Raw genomic sequence first — 20017 nt, forward strand, 5'->3', positions numbered from 1 at the left:
TTTTCTGTCACGAGCTCAACATCCTCCTGAATCAGCCCCCCCTATTTGCCTTCAATCCCATCTTTTGTCCCACTCTCTTAATTTTCTCTTTCTGCCCTCCTATTTCAAGAGGCAACCGTCGGCATTCGCTACAACCCTAAACCCGTTATTGAATTCCGGTTTGCAGCCCTTTATTTTGCATGGTTTAAAAGCTGCATCCTAATTTCACTTTCGCCTCTTTTGTTTATATATTCTCTTCCCTTCCCTTGAGTGAATACAAGTTAGGATTTCAAAATATTCTCAATCCCACCAAAGAATTTGTTTGTCGTTCCTCCATTGTTGGCTGTTCTTCGAGTTTACGCTATGGTTTCAATAGATTTTCATGTTATTTGGTTGATGCTGGGAAACTTAAAGTGAACAGATATTGTACAGCTTCCCTGTTGCAGTTTGGCTTCCATAATCTTTTTCGCCGAAACTGTTAGGCGTTCCTACCTAAAGGTTCTTCATTTTACTCCTATTTTAATTTATTTACCTCTTAACTTCTGGGTATCATAGATAATTTCTGTTAGGTTATGTTTCATTTGAAGAAATCCAATTTCTTTAGTTACTGCGAATTGAAACTATTGGGATTGGGAATCTATTTTAGCATACATTGCAATTTTGTGATTTTAACATGTTAGCTGAAGTCTATTTTCATTTATATTTACAGTTTTGGAGATGAGTGGTATAGAAATTGTGGACTTAACCAGTGATGATGAAATTGAAGAGGCAGATGTGAAGCCTGTTAAATTGGAACCTGGTGCTGTTGGGAGCACGATAAAGCAGCTAAATAATCATAGTGTTCAATCTGTTGGGCTTCTTAATTCCAAGACTCAAACTAGAAAACAAGCCTCTGAAGAAAATAAAAGCTCAAATAATGCTTTAAGTACTGGGCAAAGTAGTACTAGTGTTTTGGAGCAATGCCAGTCTTCAGGGATGATACAGGGGTCTGTTCAACGTCAGCCGTATTGCCAGCGCCAATTTGTCGACAATTCTGGAAGCTGGGAGCTATGAAGAAGGGCCTGGTTCCAAGGTCACGCTACGAAGTAGGCAGCCATCAGTTATTTTTGCATTTGTATACTTATTGAATTGTGATTCCCAGATCGCTGATGCATCGTGTTTCCTTATTTGACATTTTTACCTTTTATTAAATTTTATTTTTACAACAGATAGCACAAATTATCTTCATGTGCATCCCTTGTTTCTTCATTCAAATGCCACCTCGCATAAGTGGGCCTTTGGCGGTATGTCTAGCTTCTGCTGAATGCTGATAATTTTTATGCTTCTTACATTTTCATTTGGCAAGATTACTTTTGCATGATTAAACTTTATTTTGTTTGCAGCTGTTGCTGAACTACTTGACAATGCCATTGACGAGGTGAATGTCAACTTGTTGGCTGGAGTATATCTATGTTGTTTAATGGTGCAAATGCATGGTGTAGGATTATTTTGCAGAACTTTATTATAATATCAAATAGTCATAAAACTAGGATTTAATACTATCATTATTGTGTCTTGTTTATGGTAATTGGTCTGAAATTTTGTATGGGATTCCGGCATGTAGTGATTTAACAAGGGCATTGATGTATGCTTACAATTGGACGGTAGACCAGGTTATGAACGTTCATGTGAATTGACCTGTAATGAGGAGATTTAAATTTTCTATTGCAATCAATACTTTGAAGTCTTATTAATGCCGAAGATCTGCTAGACATAATCTAACTAGTAATGGTATGCCTATAATCATTAAAAGTTGGGAATAAGACCAACCTGAATAAAATAAAGGATGCATTAATACCTAATATTTAACTAGATCAAAGCTAAGTGACAATTGTTTTCTAGGCTAGGAAAACCCTCTTTTGTATATATTTATTAAGATTATGGTTGATATGTTCAATGACTGAAAACTCAAGCATATATGAAATTTGTATCACATTATTACCCTATTATAGCCATTCTTCTGTCTGTAAATATATGCACAGTTAAGTAGATTACTACAATGTTTCCCCAATGTTCTATCTTGATGAATTCTCACTGTTTTGCACTTCATATCTTATTTCTTTCAAATTGGGTAGATCCAAAATGGGGCCACTTTTGTCATTGTAGATAAAACATCAAACCCTAGGGATGGGAGTCCAGCTTTGTCAATTCAAGGTATTTTTTTTATTTAATAAAAATGATTATATCTGTTTTCATTTATAATCCATTTATTTTTATTCTTTGTGAAAGTTGTCTAATCAAATATTTGTAACTTGCAACTCTCAAAACTTGATAATTTTCTATTAGATGATGGTGGTGGAATGGACCCTGAAGCAATGCGTCGGTGCATGAGCTTTGGATTTTCAGATAAGAAGTCAAAATTCGCGATTGGACAATGTATAAACCTTGTGTTATGTTTGGAATATTTTTTATCTTTCCTTTTATATTTACAAAAGTTATTGACTTCCAGATGGAAATGGTTTCAAGACTAGTTCTATGAGACTTGGAGCAGATGTGATTGTTTTCAGCAGCCATTTGAATGATAGGTTTGGTTCCTTTACCACAACCATTCTCTACCTTGTGCATTAAAACTCTATTCTTGCATCTTGTACTTTTTTAATGGTAGACTATTAAAGTTTATTATTGCATGTTGATTTAGAGGATAAATTCATCATTTTCATAAATTTCTGATGACTTCAAAAAAAATTTGGAACAAACTTAGGTATTACTTGAAACTTTTTGCGATGATAAGGTTCTCAATGGCTTTTTGTTATAACACAAGGAAATAATCTATGTTACTTATAAATTTATAATTTGATAATTTCCGACAGAGTTTGGTGTCATAAATCATGTTACACCAACTTAGTGAAATTACAGAAAGGGAAAAATATAATTGAAATAACGATATATATGTCTTTTAAAATATCATAATTTTTTTAGACCTGTATTGCTACCTTTAAATTGTTAATTCCCTTTATTCCTTGATCAGGTCATTGACTCAAAGCATTGGTCTACTGTCTTATTCATTTTTGACAAAGACAGGCTATGACAGAATAATTGTACCTATGGTGAGCATCTCTTTCCATTAAGTTTATGTTAGTTTCCAATGCATGCTATAAGATCCTTTTGCAAACCGCAGGTGGATTATGAGCTTAATTCGTCAAGTGGCACGTTGGATGTGTTGCATGGTAGAGAACATTTTGCATCTAACCTTTCCATTTTGTTACAATGGTCTCCATATTCAACAGAAGCTGAGCTTTTGAAGCAAGTAGGCCTTATACATTTTTCTTTTTTATTTTACATTCTTCTTGCTATTGTCAATGATTGTTCATGATGCTAATTGAATTTGTTCGTCACATTAATATTTGCAAAATTTGGTTTTCAGTAATATCAAGCACAATTATAACGACCTTTAATTCTTAAGAACTAATTGTTGCTAAACAAATAAGATGATTTCTAATCACAAGTGATAAGATCACCCTGTGATTTTGGAAATGGTACCAAACACTACATCCTAAAAATGAGGCTTGAGATAATATGCTTAAATCAAAATGGAAGAGAACAAAAAAGGAAAAAAAATCGATCATTGTATTTGACTATTTGTTGAATTTAAGGATATTTTCTTGAATGGAATACCACACGGTGTAAGCAACTTAATCCTACCTCTGAGCTATTTGAGATTTTCTTGAAAATACTTTAATTGAGCTTTTTACTGGTGAATACTATATTTGACTTTTAGTTTTCTTACCTTCGCTCAATGACTTCTAAGCCTAATATGTCTTTCTTTTACAGTTGGCTTGTGTGACATGATTGAGCTCATAAAACTAACACCACATTCAAGTAAAGCTTATGTGTCTTTATTGTTTTGATTTTAAGAAGATTCTTTGTATTATTTTCCTGTTAATTTCTTTGAGAGGCATAATGGCCAAGTGCACAAGAGAAACCTGGGTTACAGTATTTAATTTAAATAATTTCCTAAATTACATTTAATTGATAAAACAAAATTCAGTGCAAAACTGAAATCTACTTGGAATTTATTCAGCACCTTGTCTTGGGTACCGGAGAATGGATTATATTGTGTGATATATTTTATCTAACATTTGTGAAACCTTTTGGTCTTTGAAGTTATTCTTGTCTGACTAACTTCACACGTACCTCCATCTAACTGCAGTTTGATGACATCGGTTCCCATGGCACAAAAATCATTATCTACAATTTATGGCTCAATAATGATGGGTGTTCAGAGCTAGACTTTGATTCTGATGAAAAGGTTGAAATTATTTTGTGCATGCTGTTCTATCTTTTTCCCAAGATATTTTGCACCGTCTTTCAAATGAAATCTTAAGATTCTGGTTGCAGGATATTCGCATTAGTGGAGACACCACAAATGTCAATACAATCCCTGCTTGGAAAGCTGTAAATGAGCAACACGTTGCTAGACGTTACCATCATTCTCTTCGTGTGAGTCTATAGTTTTTGTATATTTGTGTTAAACTAATGAGTAAAAGGATTCATATTTTTTCACTGTACAGGTATATTTGTCCATCTTGTATTTGCGAATTCCTGAAACTTTCAGAGTAATATTGCGTGGTGAAATTGTTGAGCATCATAACATTGCTGATGATCTGAAATTTATAGAGTATATCTTGTATAAACCACAAAGCTGTGGATCTGTGGAGGTATTATTTACTTATTCCTAGCATTACCATCATTGCTTATCCATGTTTATCTTAATTGGAAACTAATGATCTATATGAACCACTGTTGTCCTATGATGTTGCATCCCAAGTTAATAGCGAAACGTTTTCTGGATGTCTAAACAACCATCCTCCTCTGTAATTTAATATGAAATTAACAGTCTTGTCATCTGTTGGGTATTGCCTATGCAAATTCTACTGGAGTTGCTTGGATGGATATGATGGTATTCCTCGCCTGAATGTCTCTTACTTTACCATGTATTACATTTCTACTTTCTGGTTTAACTGCAGGGTGCAGTTGTATCTACAATTGGTTTCCTTAAAGAAGCTCCTCAAGTTAATATCCATGGATTTTGTGTCTATCACAAGAACCGTCTCATTCTGGTAACTTTCATAAAAATATTTTACCCTTCTTAGATGGTTAGACTTTCTTTGTTAATGTTGTGGATAAAACATGCGAATGACTAATGGTGTAACTTCATTTGGTTAAATAAACCAACATATCTTCTGTTCCATGTCTCAAATGCTGCTCATTTGTGGTTTTCCTAGAAAACATAATGCTTCTGATTTTCAAGCATGTTATGTGTGGCGGAGTTAGATAGCGGACTCTAGTATAGAAACATAGTTTGTCATGGTCTTTTATTCATTTTCATCAGACCTTCTTATGCCTCAAAGAATTTTGAGAACATCAGATATTCGTTTTCTGGCAACCTAAAATGATAATAGGTTAAAATCAGAAACTTAATAAAAATTTTAAAATAGCTTCTGACCTGTGAAGTGCATGACTGTCCAACTTGTAAATAACTCGTTTCTATTTTATCTTAAACAAAATGGTCATTGATGTCTTATGACCAGGAATTTAACAGGTTCAGGGATACTTTATCAGTAGTTATTTTGCATTGCTATATGATGCATCTGTGCCTATATTTCTTTGAGGAAGGTTTTTTCCTTGTGATTTGTGTTACATGCCTGGATGGATGTATTTAAGGAGGTTCTGCTCCACACAATTTTTTTACATGTTTGTTTCAAGTGACTATTTTTGGTCTCTTAAAGTCTTTTCTTTTCCCTTTTGCAGCCATTTTGGCATGTTGTTAGCTATTCAGACAATAGGGGTAGAGGTGTGGTTGGTAAGAATATATTAACTCATTGACATTTGATTCCGTATTTCTCCATTTAATTGTGCGTTTAAGTCTTAGGAAAAAAATATAACTATGTTCTTTCAGGTGTTTTGGAAGCTAATTTCGTTGAGCCAACGCATAACAAACAAGATTTTGAGAGAACTTCCCTTTTTCAGAAGCTTGAAACTCGCTTGAAGGAAATGACATGGGAATACTGGTAATCTGTTATTTAATGTCTGAGTGGATGCTTGGTATAAGTGATCATCCCAAAATTAGGGCGACTGAATTCAGTAATTACACCAGAGTTTGTTAGTAATGCGAGAATCCTACGTTGCACTGATCTTAAATCTTTGCAGTGAAAAGATCACTGCCTTAAGCAGTGATTTGATTCCCATCCAAGTGGATCGCTAATGGTAAAGTAATCTTCAATGATAATTTTTCACTAACCTGTCCTAAGAAGATTGGGGAAATCATGTGAAGAACTGTCACCTAATTCATGGCAGACCCCTAAACTTGGCCAAAAAGTTTGAGGCTTGTGTTTAAGGTGAATTAGTTTTGTTGCTAATGGTGCATTTTTATGCACCAAAATTTTCTGTAGAGAAAATTTTTTGGATACCAAGAAAAAAGTGAAAATTTTGTTCCTAATGATCTTTTCCTTGTATTGGCAAATAATGTAGGTTGTTTTTTATCAAATGAAAAGTATTTTACTTTAAGATCACTAGTAATTTATAATGTCATACAAAATATTGTAATATAAAATCACCAGTGATCAAATTACCTTAAGGGAGAGTTTGGTTCGCAGAAAAGATCATTACCAGGGGATAATCTTTTCTGGAATCACATACCCATGTTTGGTTTAGGAGCATTCCTTTCAAGGGGTAATAAAGCATTACCTACATTAGCGTATTTTTAGGCTTTTCCCGGAAATGTAATTCCCTTTGTTTTCTTAGGTATTTGTCAATTCCCTCTATTTAGGACAAAAATACTCTTTGAAACAATATGGTTATTTCAAAATGATCCTTCCTTTTTACATACATACAATGATATATATTTATTTATTTTTTTATGGTTCTAAATTTTTAAAACTTATTATAAAATAATACGATGCATATAATAAAAAGTAAAAAATACTAAATTTCTATTTTATTTTGAGTATTTATTATGTATGTTCTTGATTCAAGTTTTATTTTTATATGTATTTTGTTACGTTTATTTTTTTAGGATTAATTTTCATAAAAGGTTTTCTATATTATAATTTTTTTATGTTTTCTATTAATCTTGTCAGATAATTTGATATAATATTTCGTTGTACAACTCATACATGTAGCATGAATAAAATAAAAGGTGTAGCAATTAACACATAAGTATGTACATCTATCAATATCTTAACAATTAACACATACTTACACCGGTGTAGGTATGTACATCTCTCAATATCTTAGAAATTAACACACTTACACCGGTAAGTTTGTACACCTCAATATCTTAGAAATTAACACGTACTTACAAAGTGTAAGTATACTCAATATCGTAGCAATTAACACATACTTACACTGGTGTAAGTATGTTTCTGTATTTTCAAAGAAATAAAAATATATATCAAGTTATTTGCATGCATATATATTAGAAAATATAAATTTTATTTTCTATGAACTTCTGTGTAATATTTTGACTTTAATATTAAGAATTTAACTTGTTAAAAGATATATCTCAAGGACAATTTGGTAAAACATACATTTTCTTATCTATATTCCATCAACCAAACATTATAATTTTACATTCTTGCCAAACAAACCAAACAAGGTAATACAACTCCCAGTAATATGTCAAGTAATGTAACATTCCAGTAATCTTATTCCCAATGGTAATCTTACATTCTGTGAACCAAACGACCCCTAATAATCTTATTACTATAGTGATCTGACAAGTGATACTAAACGCTACCTTAAGTCACATGTATACTTCCATAGCTTGTTGTTTCTCCCACTTAAAGTTTTATTCCTGGTTTTCCTCCTATCTAATTAGTCCAGCATTCCTTTTGGTCTATTAATCTATCTAGAGGCTTACCATGGATGTTTATGGTAGGGAGCTCGCATTTCCATGGTTTTATTGTATGTTTGGGATAAAACTATGTACTTCACTGTTTCTATTGCAACTACTCAATTTGATTGTTTGAAAAAAATGGTTTTGAAGTGTAGATTTTGGCTCATGTATTGTGCCTTCTTTGCCTGTTTGCAATGTGATCCTTAATTTCTTTTGATGATGCTCTCTTCATGAGATTTTAAGATCATGTTCATCATAGATGCCTGAAGCTCATTATTCTGTCTGGCAGGGATTATCATTGCGGACTAATTGGATATCAGATCAAGAAAAAGTCTAGGCCACCAGCATCTCATGTTTCATCTCATTTTACCGAACAGAGCAATGTACAAGAATCTGTTGGCTTGAATCGAACTTATATGGTTTCTGATAGAGCAAAAGGACGACGTGTAGATGTTTCAGAGCAGTCAATCCCAATCTCTCATGGAAGAAGCATGCACGGTGCTATATCAATCTTTTTTTGGTACTAATATGAAGGATTTTTTTAACCTTAACTCATGTTGCCTTGTGGTTAAACAGGACTGCCTATAAAAAGGAAGGTACGGGTTGACTTGGTAAAAATTGAAAAGGTGAAACTCAAAGCAGGGACATGTGCCAACACATCTCAGGTCAGTGTAGGGTGCATGATCTTGCATTGCTAGACTATTTGAATTCAAAGAGGAGGTTTATTTGCTAAAACATGCAAGTATGCAACTTAATTTATTGTTATCTAGTTCAATGGAAGCGTGACTCTTCCATGCATGCAAATCCTTCCAGACTTCCTGCTCATTGTATGATTGCTAACCAGTCGTGAATTGTATTTAGCTGGTTACTTAGAATTCAGTAGCATTTATCAGTTCCATCTTTCTATAAATAGAAGTTTGGGAACTTGGTTTTCTTTTACCGGCTCGTACTGTGTCTGTGTGTGTATATCATGTTTCATTAATATAATGGATTCTAATTGCTAACGTTCTGCGTGCCTTTTTTCTTCTTGGCCTAGTCTCTAAATGCTACTGCAAATCACTTGAAAGATCAAGAAACCCAGAACTTGATGCAAGAAAACAGGAAACTTCGTGCAAAGTGAGTAGAATATTTTGACATGGTTTTTATTAGTTCTTGAAAAACATCAATTTCATATGTATAGATTTTCACATGTATTTAGTGATAAGCAGTCATTAGTCTCAAAATTTAGGCCAACAATAATCTGGCAGCTGATTGCTGGAAAATACTTGTGTATTTTAGATGCTCGGAGTATGACAAGAGAGGGGAAGAACTTACAGTCGAGGTATCAAATGCTTGTTGGTTTATGAAATCTTGCATCAATCACTCTGGACTTTTAACTAAACCTAACCTAACTCATGCAGGTAGAAAAGCTTAGGAATGAAATGATAGAGGTTCAGCGTGAGTATGAACTGTTGATGGAGGATCTGAAGTCCCTGGAAGTCGTCAAGGATGAAAAGGATGTAAAATATACTCTTTAGTCCTAATCTTTCAATTTTTTCATTTGCGTGTTGTCTCTGTGTATCCACTGATCTCAACTTAGGGGTTGGGTTTGATAGGCCACAACGGCTTAAGCGGGAGTTAGGGAGGGCTTGACTGGGGTTGGCCGTTCGTTGTTCATACAACTAGTTTGGTTCAGGTTATTTTGTATTGGAATTATTTTAGGTTCTCTTAGCTTGTTTTTAGGTTTGGGTAGTTCTTACATCATCTTTTATTTAAATTTACCTTGGAAGGGATTACATCTTTCTACTTTTGGTTTAAATCAAGTGCCCTTTATCTCGTATAAAATTGAAAATATAAAAAGATATCATATTTTAAAATTTGTGGAGAGGAGTAAAGAAGATGCGTCAGTATGTCATAGGTTGGCGTTGAAATGTATTTTTAGTTGTTAGGGAGGGTGTTGCAAGTGGGGGAGCTAAAGGGAAGGTCTCTCTCCATCGATCACTTGAGAAAGGAAGGTAATCAAAGTCCGACGTAACATCGAAGGGCAGATCAAGAAACGTACGAGATGCGGGGAAGGATCAGTCAAACAAATTGATATATTAACAGTGGCTGCCCTTGCCGATAGCTATGAGGAAGCTATCCTACAACCATTTAGATTCTCGAATTTGGTCATCGATGAACAATGATATTTTGTGGTGATTCTATGTAAGAAAACGATGTGAGGTTGGCACTTGGCAGTTAAATGGAAGGAATAAAAGGGGGATTAACTATGATTTGGTATGGTACTGACTTTGATGTGCAGTGGTACAGTAGGTTGGAAGCGTTTATTGCGTTTTCTAAGTCGGCATTTACCAGCTTTGCGGTGCGAGAGACGGCTGCCTCACTCGTTGAACTTGCTCCAGGATTTCTACCCAATTTTATCCTCAGCAATTATGGTGTGATATGAAAGATGAATGGCATGGAGCCATTTTGTTTCAGTGAGCACATGCTGATGCTATTATTATAAGGCAACGTAACTGAGGCTATATATATATATATATATATATATATATATATATATATATATATATATAATTATTATTATATGATTTATTGATCGATTAATCTCAATCAAATAGTATAAACATCTTTTATAAAGAAGACTTTTTTCTGATCTGTTGTTTCTGTAATATTGAGATTCCAAGGTTCAAATTTTATTTAAAAAATCTAATATCTTGTAAACACTGCATTAAGTTGTATAAGGAATTTGTTTTTATTTATAAATAAACTGGATAAGCAATCGTGTGACCCATAATCTTATCAAAACTGGGCTTAAATTGTAATAATCCCAATCCCTTTCTGTTTTGGTTAAGACTACTCATTGATGTTCACGTTATTGCATTCATTTAATATATTTTCAAGACCTAACGGCATTAAATTATGAATTATTTTATATGGATTTTTAATTTTTAATGAATTTTAATTTATCATTAAATTATAGATATGTATGCGTCACGTTATTGTTGATGTGTTATATTGAAATACTAAAAAAATTGTAAAATAAAGGAAATTGAAAGGATGCAGACGAGGTACGTGTTGCTGTGATCTTGGCAAACGGCTCGATTCATAGCAGCCCTTGATACTATATATATATATATATATATAGAGAGAGAGAGAGAGAGAGAGTTATCTTATAAGAATTAAGACTTTTGGCATAATATTTTCTATTTTTCCTATTCTAGTAATTATATCTATATAAAAGTAAAATTATATTTGTATATGAAAAGACGAAACAAAAACATATTAAATAATTATCATAAATCTACATGTCATGTCCCATCCCACAACCATTTTTCAAAATCAAAATAAATTATTCAATTCAAAGCGGAACTGTTTTAAATTCATTAGACGATTTATATTTTGTCGTCTTTACATATAATACAACAACAATAAAACTCAATTCCCATATGCAATAGGGTAAGGAGAGGTAGGATAGTAGGCTGCCCTCAACGCCAGGTTGAGAGTAGCTTCCGTGAAAGACCGCCGACAGTCAAAAAATTAAAAATATAGATAAAATGCAATTCATATATAAATAAATACATAAATATATAGTTGAACAGTATTCATATGCAGTCATTAATATCATATGTGCGTCGTCTTTACATCTGATGCTAACCTAAAACTTGTAATTTTAAAATTAATGTCATTCAAAATTTTAAATAAATAAATAAATAAATATATATATATATATATATATATATGTTAGGGTTAAATATAAAATAAGTGTCTAAATTATATTACTTTTCATGAGTAGATGTCTAAAGTATTTTTTTTATTTATATCGATGTCTAAAGCTACAAACGTTATCATTTTAGGTGTCCAAACCGTCAACTGTATTAATTTCTCCCGTTAAGTGACACAAGTCACAATAATGATAATTTTAAAAAATTTATTTAAAAATTCAAATAAATTAAAATTATACATATATTTAAAAATATTAAAAATTTGAAATAACCCTAAAACTTCGAAGATCCCATTTTAACCCTAAACACACATTGATCGTCATCTTTTGCTAACGACGAAGCTCCACCTGATTTCACCACCCCGGCGACCAAAATCTCTATGAAATCATGATCGATCGACAACGAATTAACGTTTTATATCCCGTGAAACCTAAGATAAAAATTATGATTTTAACGGCCAATCGACGACAACTACACCGGGCAGGGGCAGATGCACTAAGTCCCATAGGAGGCCAAGTGCATCCCTATTATTTTAGAAAAATGGTGAAATTTAATTTAATATGTTAAGAAAAAAGAAAAAAAAATTGCATACCCATTATTTGTAATAAAATAATATTAAAATTTTGGTTCTCCATTTTAAAATTTTTGGATTCGTCACTGATGACAACGTATGACTAGGAGGATGGTAGTAATTACATCGACGGCGGCGGGTTAAGGTTAAAATTTGGGGATTTAGAGTTTTTTTATAAATTAAGAGAAATTAGTGATTTTTTAATAAATATAATAATATTTTTAATATTTTAAAAAATAAATTTTAAAATCATTAGAGATTGTGATATATGTCACTTAACAGAAAAAATTAACGCTGTTGACAACACAAACACCTAAAATAATTATAATTATAACGTTAAATATCTTAATTCAAGATGATTCAAAAAAAGGATTTTAAATAATTATTCATACAAAAAAAGTATAGTTTTAACATTTATTTTATATTTAATCTCATTGTTTTCTTAATGGAAGAGTGAGGCGGCCGACTAGGTTTGACTCGAAATAAAAATATTGAATTAATTTTCTCATGTATTAATTGGCTGTCTCTTTGAAGGTAGATGGCAACTAGCAGTAGCGTCCCTGTGATTTTGACCACCTCTACATGTAATTTGATATACGGTCAAATACATTTAGGTTATTTAACTATTATTTCAAATTATAAATAGATTAATTTTTAAGTTCTAATTTAATTATTTAATTAAAATTTGATTATAAATATATTATTTATTATTAAATATTAGATGAAATAACTATATTACAAAATATATTATTAAGCGATTAATTAATCAAAAATTAAAATTTATCAGTTAAGCATTTTTTTCAAATTTTTTAATAAATCTCAAATTTTGAATTATAAAAAAATGATTAGGGAGAAATTGAAACAGAAAAATTAAACCCAAACTCCAAAAGAAAAAAAAAACTAAGAATCAAAGTCCCCAATTGGCTGTCTTATAAATTTTATTTATTTTGCATATAATTTTCTTTAAATAGCCTGAGTAATTATAAGCAAGACAGACGTGAGATTTTATGTTAGTGAGTTGAACCTGAATTTATAAAATTCAAGAGGTGACAAACTTAAACTTATAAAATTTTAGGGAGCACGAAGACCTATATTCAATTGAAAATATATGGAAAAAATATAAAATATATGATAAATTTAAAATTTTAGGGGGCGACCGCCCCCGCCTAGGTATATTCATGATTACAAGATGTTATTCATTCATAATTTTCTTAATTTATTGACAACACACACCTTACATATATAATTGTTCGAACCAAAGATCTCTAAAAAGAATAATACTTTTTTTTACCCAAGGTCACTTGATGGATTCATCTATAATTTTATTAAGTGCTCTAAAAAAATTCAAAAATATATGTGCTAGAATTAGAAGAATACGTGACCATGAAATAGAAAGTTTATGTGCGTTACGAAAACCCTACCTCTTTTAAGTTGATTGATATTATCTTAGATGTATTATATTTTCCAGTAATCGTATATCAAATGATAATTTATATTTCAATCATAATAAAAGTAATATAAAAATACAATATTTATTACTATAATTAACATAAGATGTTCTGACTCTGTAACTCGTATCTAAAATGTTGACTTAATTATTTACGTAGTCTTAATATTTATTTGAATGATATAAAATATATAAAAATATACACATGTAATCAGAAATTTATTTATTTTTAAAAATCATTATCATGTATACTTACTATTGAAAAAAAAAGATGAGCGAAATACGAATATTTTGATGTTAATATGATAACAAATGACAATTGATGCGCACGGCAAATAAAAATAATAATTTTCTATAAAAAATAATCATATCACCAATTATTAAAGAAGTACCCTAATTCAGATAAATTGAAATTTGATATTAAATTTGTGGTAAATGAATTGTTGTTGTTCTTTGAAGTTTCGGATTTTAGCACCATGAATATCATAGGTGTGAAAATTCAATGACGAAAGGTTGAGAGTTATTTTTTAACCTATACTATCATGTACTAAATGATATTAAAATTGAAATATTTAAAGTTCATTGCTAAATTCGAAAAACTGATTATTGTTGTACCCTACTAATTAATTAAACACACACCCGAATATAATAAAAGTCTAATTAAAAAGTATAAATCCTTTCTTGCTATATATGTAAAGAAAAATAACATTTTGTATCATCTTCAATTCTTGTCCTCACGAAAATATATCCCAAAAGAATTATGAGATAATTTGCTGTTTCCTTTTTTTTCCTTATTTTTTTAACTATAACTCCTCTTTGAACAACTGTGTTCAGGTATCCCCTCTCTCCCTCTCTATCTTCAATCAATTTTCACTAACCCATGGCCTTGTTTTTTGTTTTTGTTCTTCTTTACTGCTCTTTTTTGGGGTGGTTTCTTGTTTGAATTATACGACTCTTAACAACTTTTGGCCTTGTTCATTGAAAATGGTCTTGCATTTTTTTTCTGGTGGAGTTATTCAATGTATAATTAATGATTCCCATAAATTGTGCTTCTTTGCTGTTGATTTGCATCTATAGATCTCCTTTTCCCCCCAACACATATGCCTTTACAGTTTTTTGTTGTTATTATTATTTTCTTTCTGATCCATTTCATGTATTAGAAACCAAGGATTTACCTTTCCTTTTTTTTCTTTTATTCTGAGTGTTTTTCTTTTTAATGGATGCAGTTCAAGAGATTGAATTCGTGTAGTGGTCTGATCATTGGATTGAAAGTGAAAAAGGGTATCGGGAAAATTCTTATTTAAGGTAATTATTCAAGTGATTTGGGAAGAAACTCAAAGGAAAAGTTATTTTAAGGCTGTGATTTTGAAGGGGAATTTTAAGCGATTGAAGAACCAATCAAGGAATTTTCAATTGGCAAATAGGATATTTTGGCTCTGAATTGAGAAAGGATTGTTTAGATTTGGTGAAAGAAGGATTTTACAATTAAAGGTTATTAGTGGATTAATCTGCAACGTTAGCTATCTAGAAAGTTGGGAAGAGTCTCTTCGAGGACTTAACCCAACGAGTTCTGACGGATCCATCAACTGAGAATAGGGGTTGTGGTTGTCTAGCTGGTCTGGAGTGCATATTAAGCATCATCAGGGCCCTCCAAATGGGGTCCTGTTTCTCTGCTGAAAGCAGGAGCCCTATCCCGGGGTCGCATCTATCCCATTCCCCTCATCAGGCTCTCGACTACTGGAAGAAGGGGTATTTGAGGAAGAAATCAGGGTCTTTCGACTACAGCAAGGGAGAAACATTGCATAGGATTCCGGGGAGGTTGTTCTTGAATGGCTGTAGTGGTGTTGCTTCACTCTATACTCAACAAGGCAAGAAAGGAACCAACCAGGATGCCATGATTGTTTGGGAGGTTAGTTTCTTTCTTTTATCCATTTTTCACATGAATCCTGTTTCTATCAAACTGGTCAACCGATTATTGTTTAATATATTTGGCTTTGTGTGTCATGATCCTTTTGTAGCTTTGAAGAATTGTAATAGATCTTATATTATTTAGGAGTATAATATTTATTGGATAATGGAACTTTCCCTTCTTTCCTGGTTGCTTTGTCAGTATCTTTTAGTTCTGTAATGTTAAGTTAATTTTAATATGTTTCGGCTAACATTAAATTTTGTATTATCTTCAAGTTGTGTATGTAACTTTTAGGTTACCTGTGAACATATCTTCATAGCTGTCTAATTAGAGGGAAAGCAATATTGTCGTGTTAATTGAATGCAACTTCTTCCCTTTAATTGGCTTTTTTTATCCCTGTAACATGTATCTTATTTTTTGTAGTCAGAGGAAGGATAAAAGTTTATAGTCATAACAGATTTGTGATGCAAATAACTGTTCTCTCGTATTAGATATTGTTAATATGGTTACCAATATTGTTCTTCTGCATTATCATGTTCCATTTCTCACTATTCATGGCTGTTGTTCCCCAGAATTTTTGTTCCAGAGCAGATACAGTTTTGTGTGGTGTTTTTGACGGCCACGGTCCCTTTGGTCACATGGTAGCAAAGAAAGTGAGGGACCATCTTCCCTTAAAACTGAGTGCTCACTGGGAAGTCAATATATCCAGTGAGGATGTTCTCAGAAAGACCAGTTTGAACACTGCAGGAAGCGTGAACTCCGAAGAAACTGCTCTTATATCTGCTGATGATGACTTTAGGACCTCTGTAAATCTTGATGAAATGGAAAAGCTCCCAGAGATCGAGATTTTTAAGACTCTTAAAGCGTCTTTTCTGAAGGCTTTTAAGGCTATGGACAGGGAACTTAGATTGCATACAAATATCAATTGCTTCTGTAGTGGAACAACAGCTGTAACGTTGGTCAAACAGGTATGCAGCATCAACTTTTAAAAGCTTTATTTGAAGAACTATTTTATGGTAAGTTTCATAGCTAATCGTAAGTCTCTTTCCTTGTTGTATAGGGTCCATACCTAGTCATTGGCAATGTTGGGGACTCCAGAGCTGTGTTGGCCTCTAGGGACAAAGACAATTCACTTACTGCAGTTCAGTTGACTGTTGATCTCAAACCAAATCTTCCAGGTGCATGTCTGTTCTAGTATATCCTAACTGCACGCGTGCGTGCAAATACATTTATGCTTTTTACGTTATTGTGCTCTCTGGCTGGCTGGCTCATCTGACATTTCATGTATCCTTTAGTTTTGTGTTTTCTGTACATTCTCGATACAGTTTTCATTACTGGAAGCAGTTGAGAGAGAAGATTTCACCAGCTGACATGTTAAATACACTTTTTCTTTTTCTTTTCCCTTTACAGCGGAAGAGGAGAGAATTCGAAGATGTAAGGGTCGTGTCTTTGCTCTTCGTGATGAACCTACAGTTGCCAGAGTTTGGCTGCCTAACAATGATGCACCTGGCCTGGCTATGGCACGGGCTTTTGGGGACTTTTGCCTCAAGGATTTTGGCCTGATCTCTGTGCCTGAAGTATATTATCGGCGCCTATCAGAGGAGGATGAATTTATTGTGTTGGCAACAGATGGGGTAAAGTAGCCAACATGAATTCTTATTCAAAATACTGACATTTGATTGCTTAACTCGAAATCTAAGGTTTTCCTCAATATCTTTGCAGATATGGGATGTTCTTTCAAACAACGAAGTGATAGATATTGTAGCATCTGCCCCTACACGTTCCTATGCCGCTCGAGCCTTGGTTCATTCAGCAGTTCGAGCTTGGAGATACAAATACCCGACTTCAAAAGTTGATGATTGTGCTGTCGTCTGTCTCTTCCTTGATTCCAACTCAAGCAACTTAACTTATGCTTCCAATGCCAAGGCAAAAGTGCAGCCAGCTTCAATGGACCATGTCAACAATGATAGCGAGAAAGACAATAGTGTCAGTGTCTTAACCAGTCTCGACCGATACAGAACTGTGCGAACTGACGAAGTAGTCCCCGGAGGGAATGAAGATTCATCAAAGTCAAAGCAGCTGGAAAGGAATTTAGAATTAGGAATAGATTGGTCTTCTCTTGATGGAGTATCTCGTGTCGACACACTTTTGAATCTCCCAAGGTTTGTTCCAGGGAAGGAGGATGAGAAGGCTCGGAAATGAGGTGGTGTGGTTAGTACCTTTTTTTTGAAATTAAATTGAATTTTGGTTTGCTTCTATTATACTGGTTTCTTTTTCCACAGAACATTGATTGATGTTGAAAAAATTGGACCCGAGAGGCAAGCCCGGCTGTATTAGAGTCCGGGAATCTGTCCTTTCTCTCTCTAAGTCACTAGTGCTGTAGAAAGAATTTTTATTTTTGTTGTAAAGGATCTCCATCTATTTTTGATTTCATAATATATATTGATTTGATCACTCTCCTTTGTATTGCGTATGTCGTGTGTTTATATATTTTGAGAATGAAGCCTTTTTAGGAATCAACTTGACATGAAAATGATATTTTGTGTGTGTGTATGTGTGTGATTGTGAACTGTTTGCAGCAACAGATATTTGGTTTTTGTGGTTTGAATAGCATCAAAATGATCTCTTGGTGACCAACTAACTCAATTTGAATATATATATATATATATATTTGTAAGAATTTGGCCAGAGCTAATTGGTTAAACCAAGTTGGTGAGTATAAATCAGATGGGACCTTCCATAATCAATGCTAATTTTGTTTTTTTTTGGGGGAATTTTTATTAACTTATTTATACAATCCATTTTCATATGAAATCGTTTCAAATCAGCTGTATGAGAATACTTTAAATCGAAGCATATGGCACGATTTTCAAATCTAAACCTTGGAAAGTTGGAATCCAAGTTCCCATTTTTGTTTTTAATTGTCAAAGAAATGTATGTTTCATTTTCCATACTAAAAAATTGTTTTTTTTTGTGTGTGCTTAAATATACAAAATGCGCCCAATCTATGTTCATTTTTCAGTTTGGTCTCTAACGTTTATTTTGTTCCAATTTAATACCTAACGTTTTATTTCGTTACTCAAAATGGGTCAAGCAGTGACGGGATGTTAAGTGACACTTGTCACAATCTGATAATTTTAAAATTTTTAATTAAAATTAAAAAATTAAAATTATACATTTATATTTTAAAAAGAAAACACAAATATTGAAATAAACCCAAAACTTTGAAAACTTTCATTTCAATCCCGAAACCCATGCCGGGTCGGTGCCTTTTGCCGTTGATGAAGCTCCACCTGACCTCCCCTCCCCTTGGCGACCAAAACCCCCATGAAATCGTGACCGATCGACCGTCGATCAACCATTGGAATCACGTGGGATCGATATTTTTATCTTAGGGTTCGCGGGGTATAAAATGTTGATTCGTCGCCAATCGGTCACGATTTCATGGGGGTTTTGGTCGCCAAGGGGAGGGGAGGTCAGGTGGAGCTTCGTCGACGACAAGAGGTGTCGGCTAACGTGGGTTTTGAGGTTTAAATGAATGTTTTCAAAGTTTTGGGTTTATTTCAATATTTGTGTTTTCTTTTTAATATATATATATATATATATATATATATATATATATATATATATAATTTTTAATTTTAAATAAAATTTTAAAATTATCATGTTGTGTGATACGTGTCACTTAATAGAAGAAATTAACGCCGTTGACGGCCCGAGCACCTAAATGAGTAAAGCAATAAAACTTTAGGCACTAAACTGGAATAAAATAAACGTTAGGCACTAAACTGAAAAAAGAGACATATATTGGGCACCTTGTGTATATTTAAGCCTATGGAGGTTGGAACAAACCATTTTAATTTCTACTTGAATTTTGTATTTTATTTTACCATTGTTGGGTTTTTACAATTGTTGTGATTTTAATAAATTATCATGTGAAACATGTTATTATTTTTATGCATGCATCTGATCTCAACAACAATGATATCGACAATAATCCAATCAAATATGAACTCAATAATAATCTATAAAGTACAACCAAAATCTCGAAAATGGACTTATTTATTTCATAAATACAGCGAGTATCACATTATTTACCGAAATAAGAATCTTCTTTATTTTAAGAAAAAAAATCGTCACGAGTGTCTTCATTATCGGGGATGGAATAGCAATAATGATTTTGACAGATTATTTTAATGTTGAAATGCGTCATTTTCAGAAGATGAATTACAACATATAATACTATTAGGCGTTGGAAGATTTTCAGATGATGGATTGCGTCTAACAGATAGTAACCCGACCCATAACGTAATTATAAATGCTGATTTGACAACCTGTTTCATGCAGGAGACTTGAAAATTAAAGATTTAGATTTAGATTTTCTATTTGGCTTGTTTCTCTACGTTAGAAGAGGGGGGAAAAAATGATGTGAAGGATAAATAATGGATTTTATTTCGTGAATAGCACATGAATGAACATATCCTCGAAACGAAACAACAACAAATGGGAAAACCAATTGCTGCCATGCAGAAAT

At 32.8% G+C, this 20017-nt stretch overlaps 1 protein-coding gene and 1 pseudogene across 3 annotated transcripts; both read left to right on the plus strand.

Moving 5' to 3' along the window:
- Nucleotides 1–350: 350 nt before the first annotated feature.
- On the plus strand, nt 351–9372 carry LOC120153883 (annotated as a pseudogene).
- A 5664-nt stretch (nt 9373–15036) lies between these two features.
- Nucleotides 15037–18131, plus strand: LOC120154179 (probable protein phosphatase 2C 33). Of its 3 annotated transcripts, none has more exons than XM_039165993.1 (6): nt 15037–15483; nt 16056–16451; nt 16544–16661; nt 16894–17117; nt 17206–17689; nt 18095–18131. In XM_039165993.1, exons 1-5 carry the CDS (start codon nt 15229–15231, stop codon nt 17683–17685), a joined length of 1473 nt encoding a protein of 490 aa, XP_039021924.1. In that variant the 5' UTR covers nt 15037–15228; the 3' UTR covers nt 17686–17689; nt 18095–18131. The 3 variants fall into 3 exon arrangements, with proteins under 3 accessions (XP_039021924.1, XP_039021923.1, XP_039021922.1); XM_039165992.1 differs by lacking the exon at nt 18095–18131 and adding an exon at nt 17766–17843 and having other exon boundaries at nt 15038–15483; XM_039165991.1 differs by lacking the exon at nt 18095–18131 and having other exon boundaries at nt 15038–15483; nt 17206–17710.
- Nucleotides 18132–20017: the final 1886 nt, after the last annotated feature.

This window comes from Hibiscus syriacus, unplaced genomic scaffold, assembly GCF_006381635.1.
Source record: "Hibiscus syriacus cultivar Baekdansim isolate YM2019G1 unplaced genomic scaffold, ASM638163v2 tig00111105_pilon, whole genome shotgun sequence".
Taxonomy (NCBI): Eukaryota; Viridiplantae; Streptophyta; class Magnoliopsida; order Malvales; family Malvaceae; genus Hibiscus; species Hibiscus syriacus.

What these genes read in the sequence shown, in the direction of transcription:
- LOC120154179 (XM_039165993.1), top strand. Translation starts at nt 15,229, where the DNA reads ATGGGGTCCTGTTTCTCTGCTGAAAGCAGGAGCCCTATCCCGGGGTCG. An exon ending in TCTCAAACCAAATCTTCCAG is followed by an intron (nt 16,662 to 16,893) that starts GTGCATGTCTGT and finishes TTCCCTTTACAG; the next exon opens with CGGAAGAGGAGAGAATTCGA. An exon ending in TTGTGTTGGCAACAGATGGG is followed by an intron (nt 17,118 to 17,205) that starts GTAAAGTAGCCA and finishes ATATCTTTGCAG; the next exon opens with ATATGGGATGTTCTTTCAAA.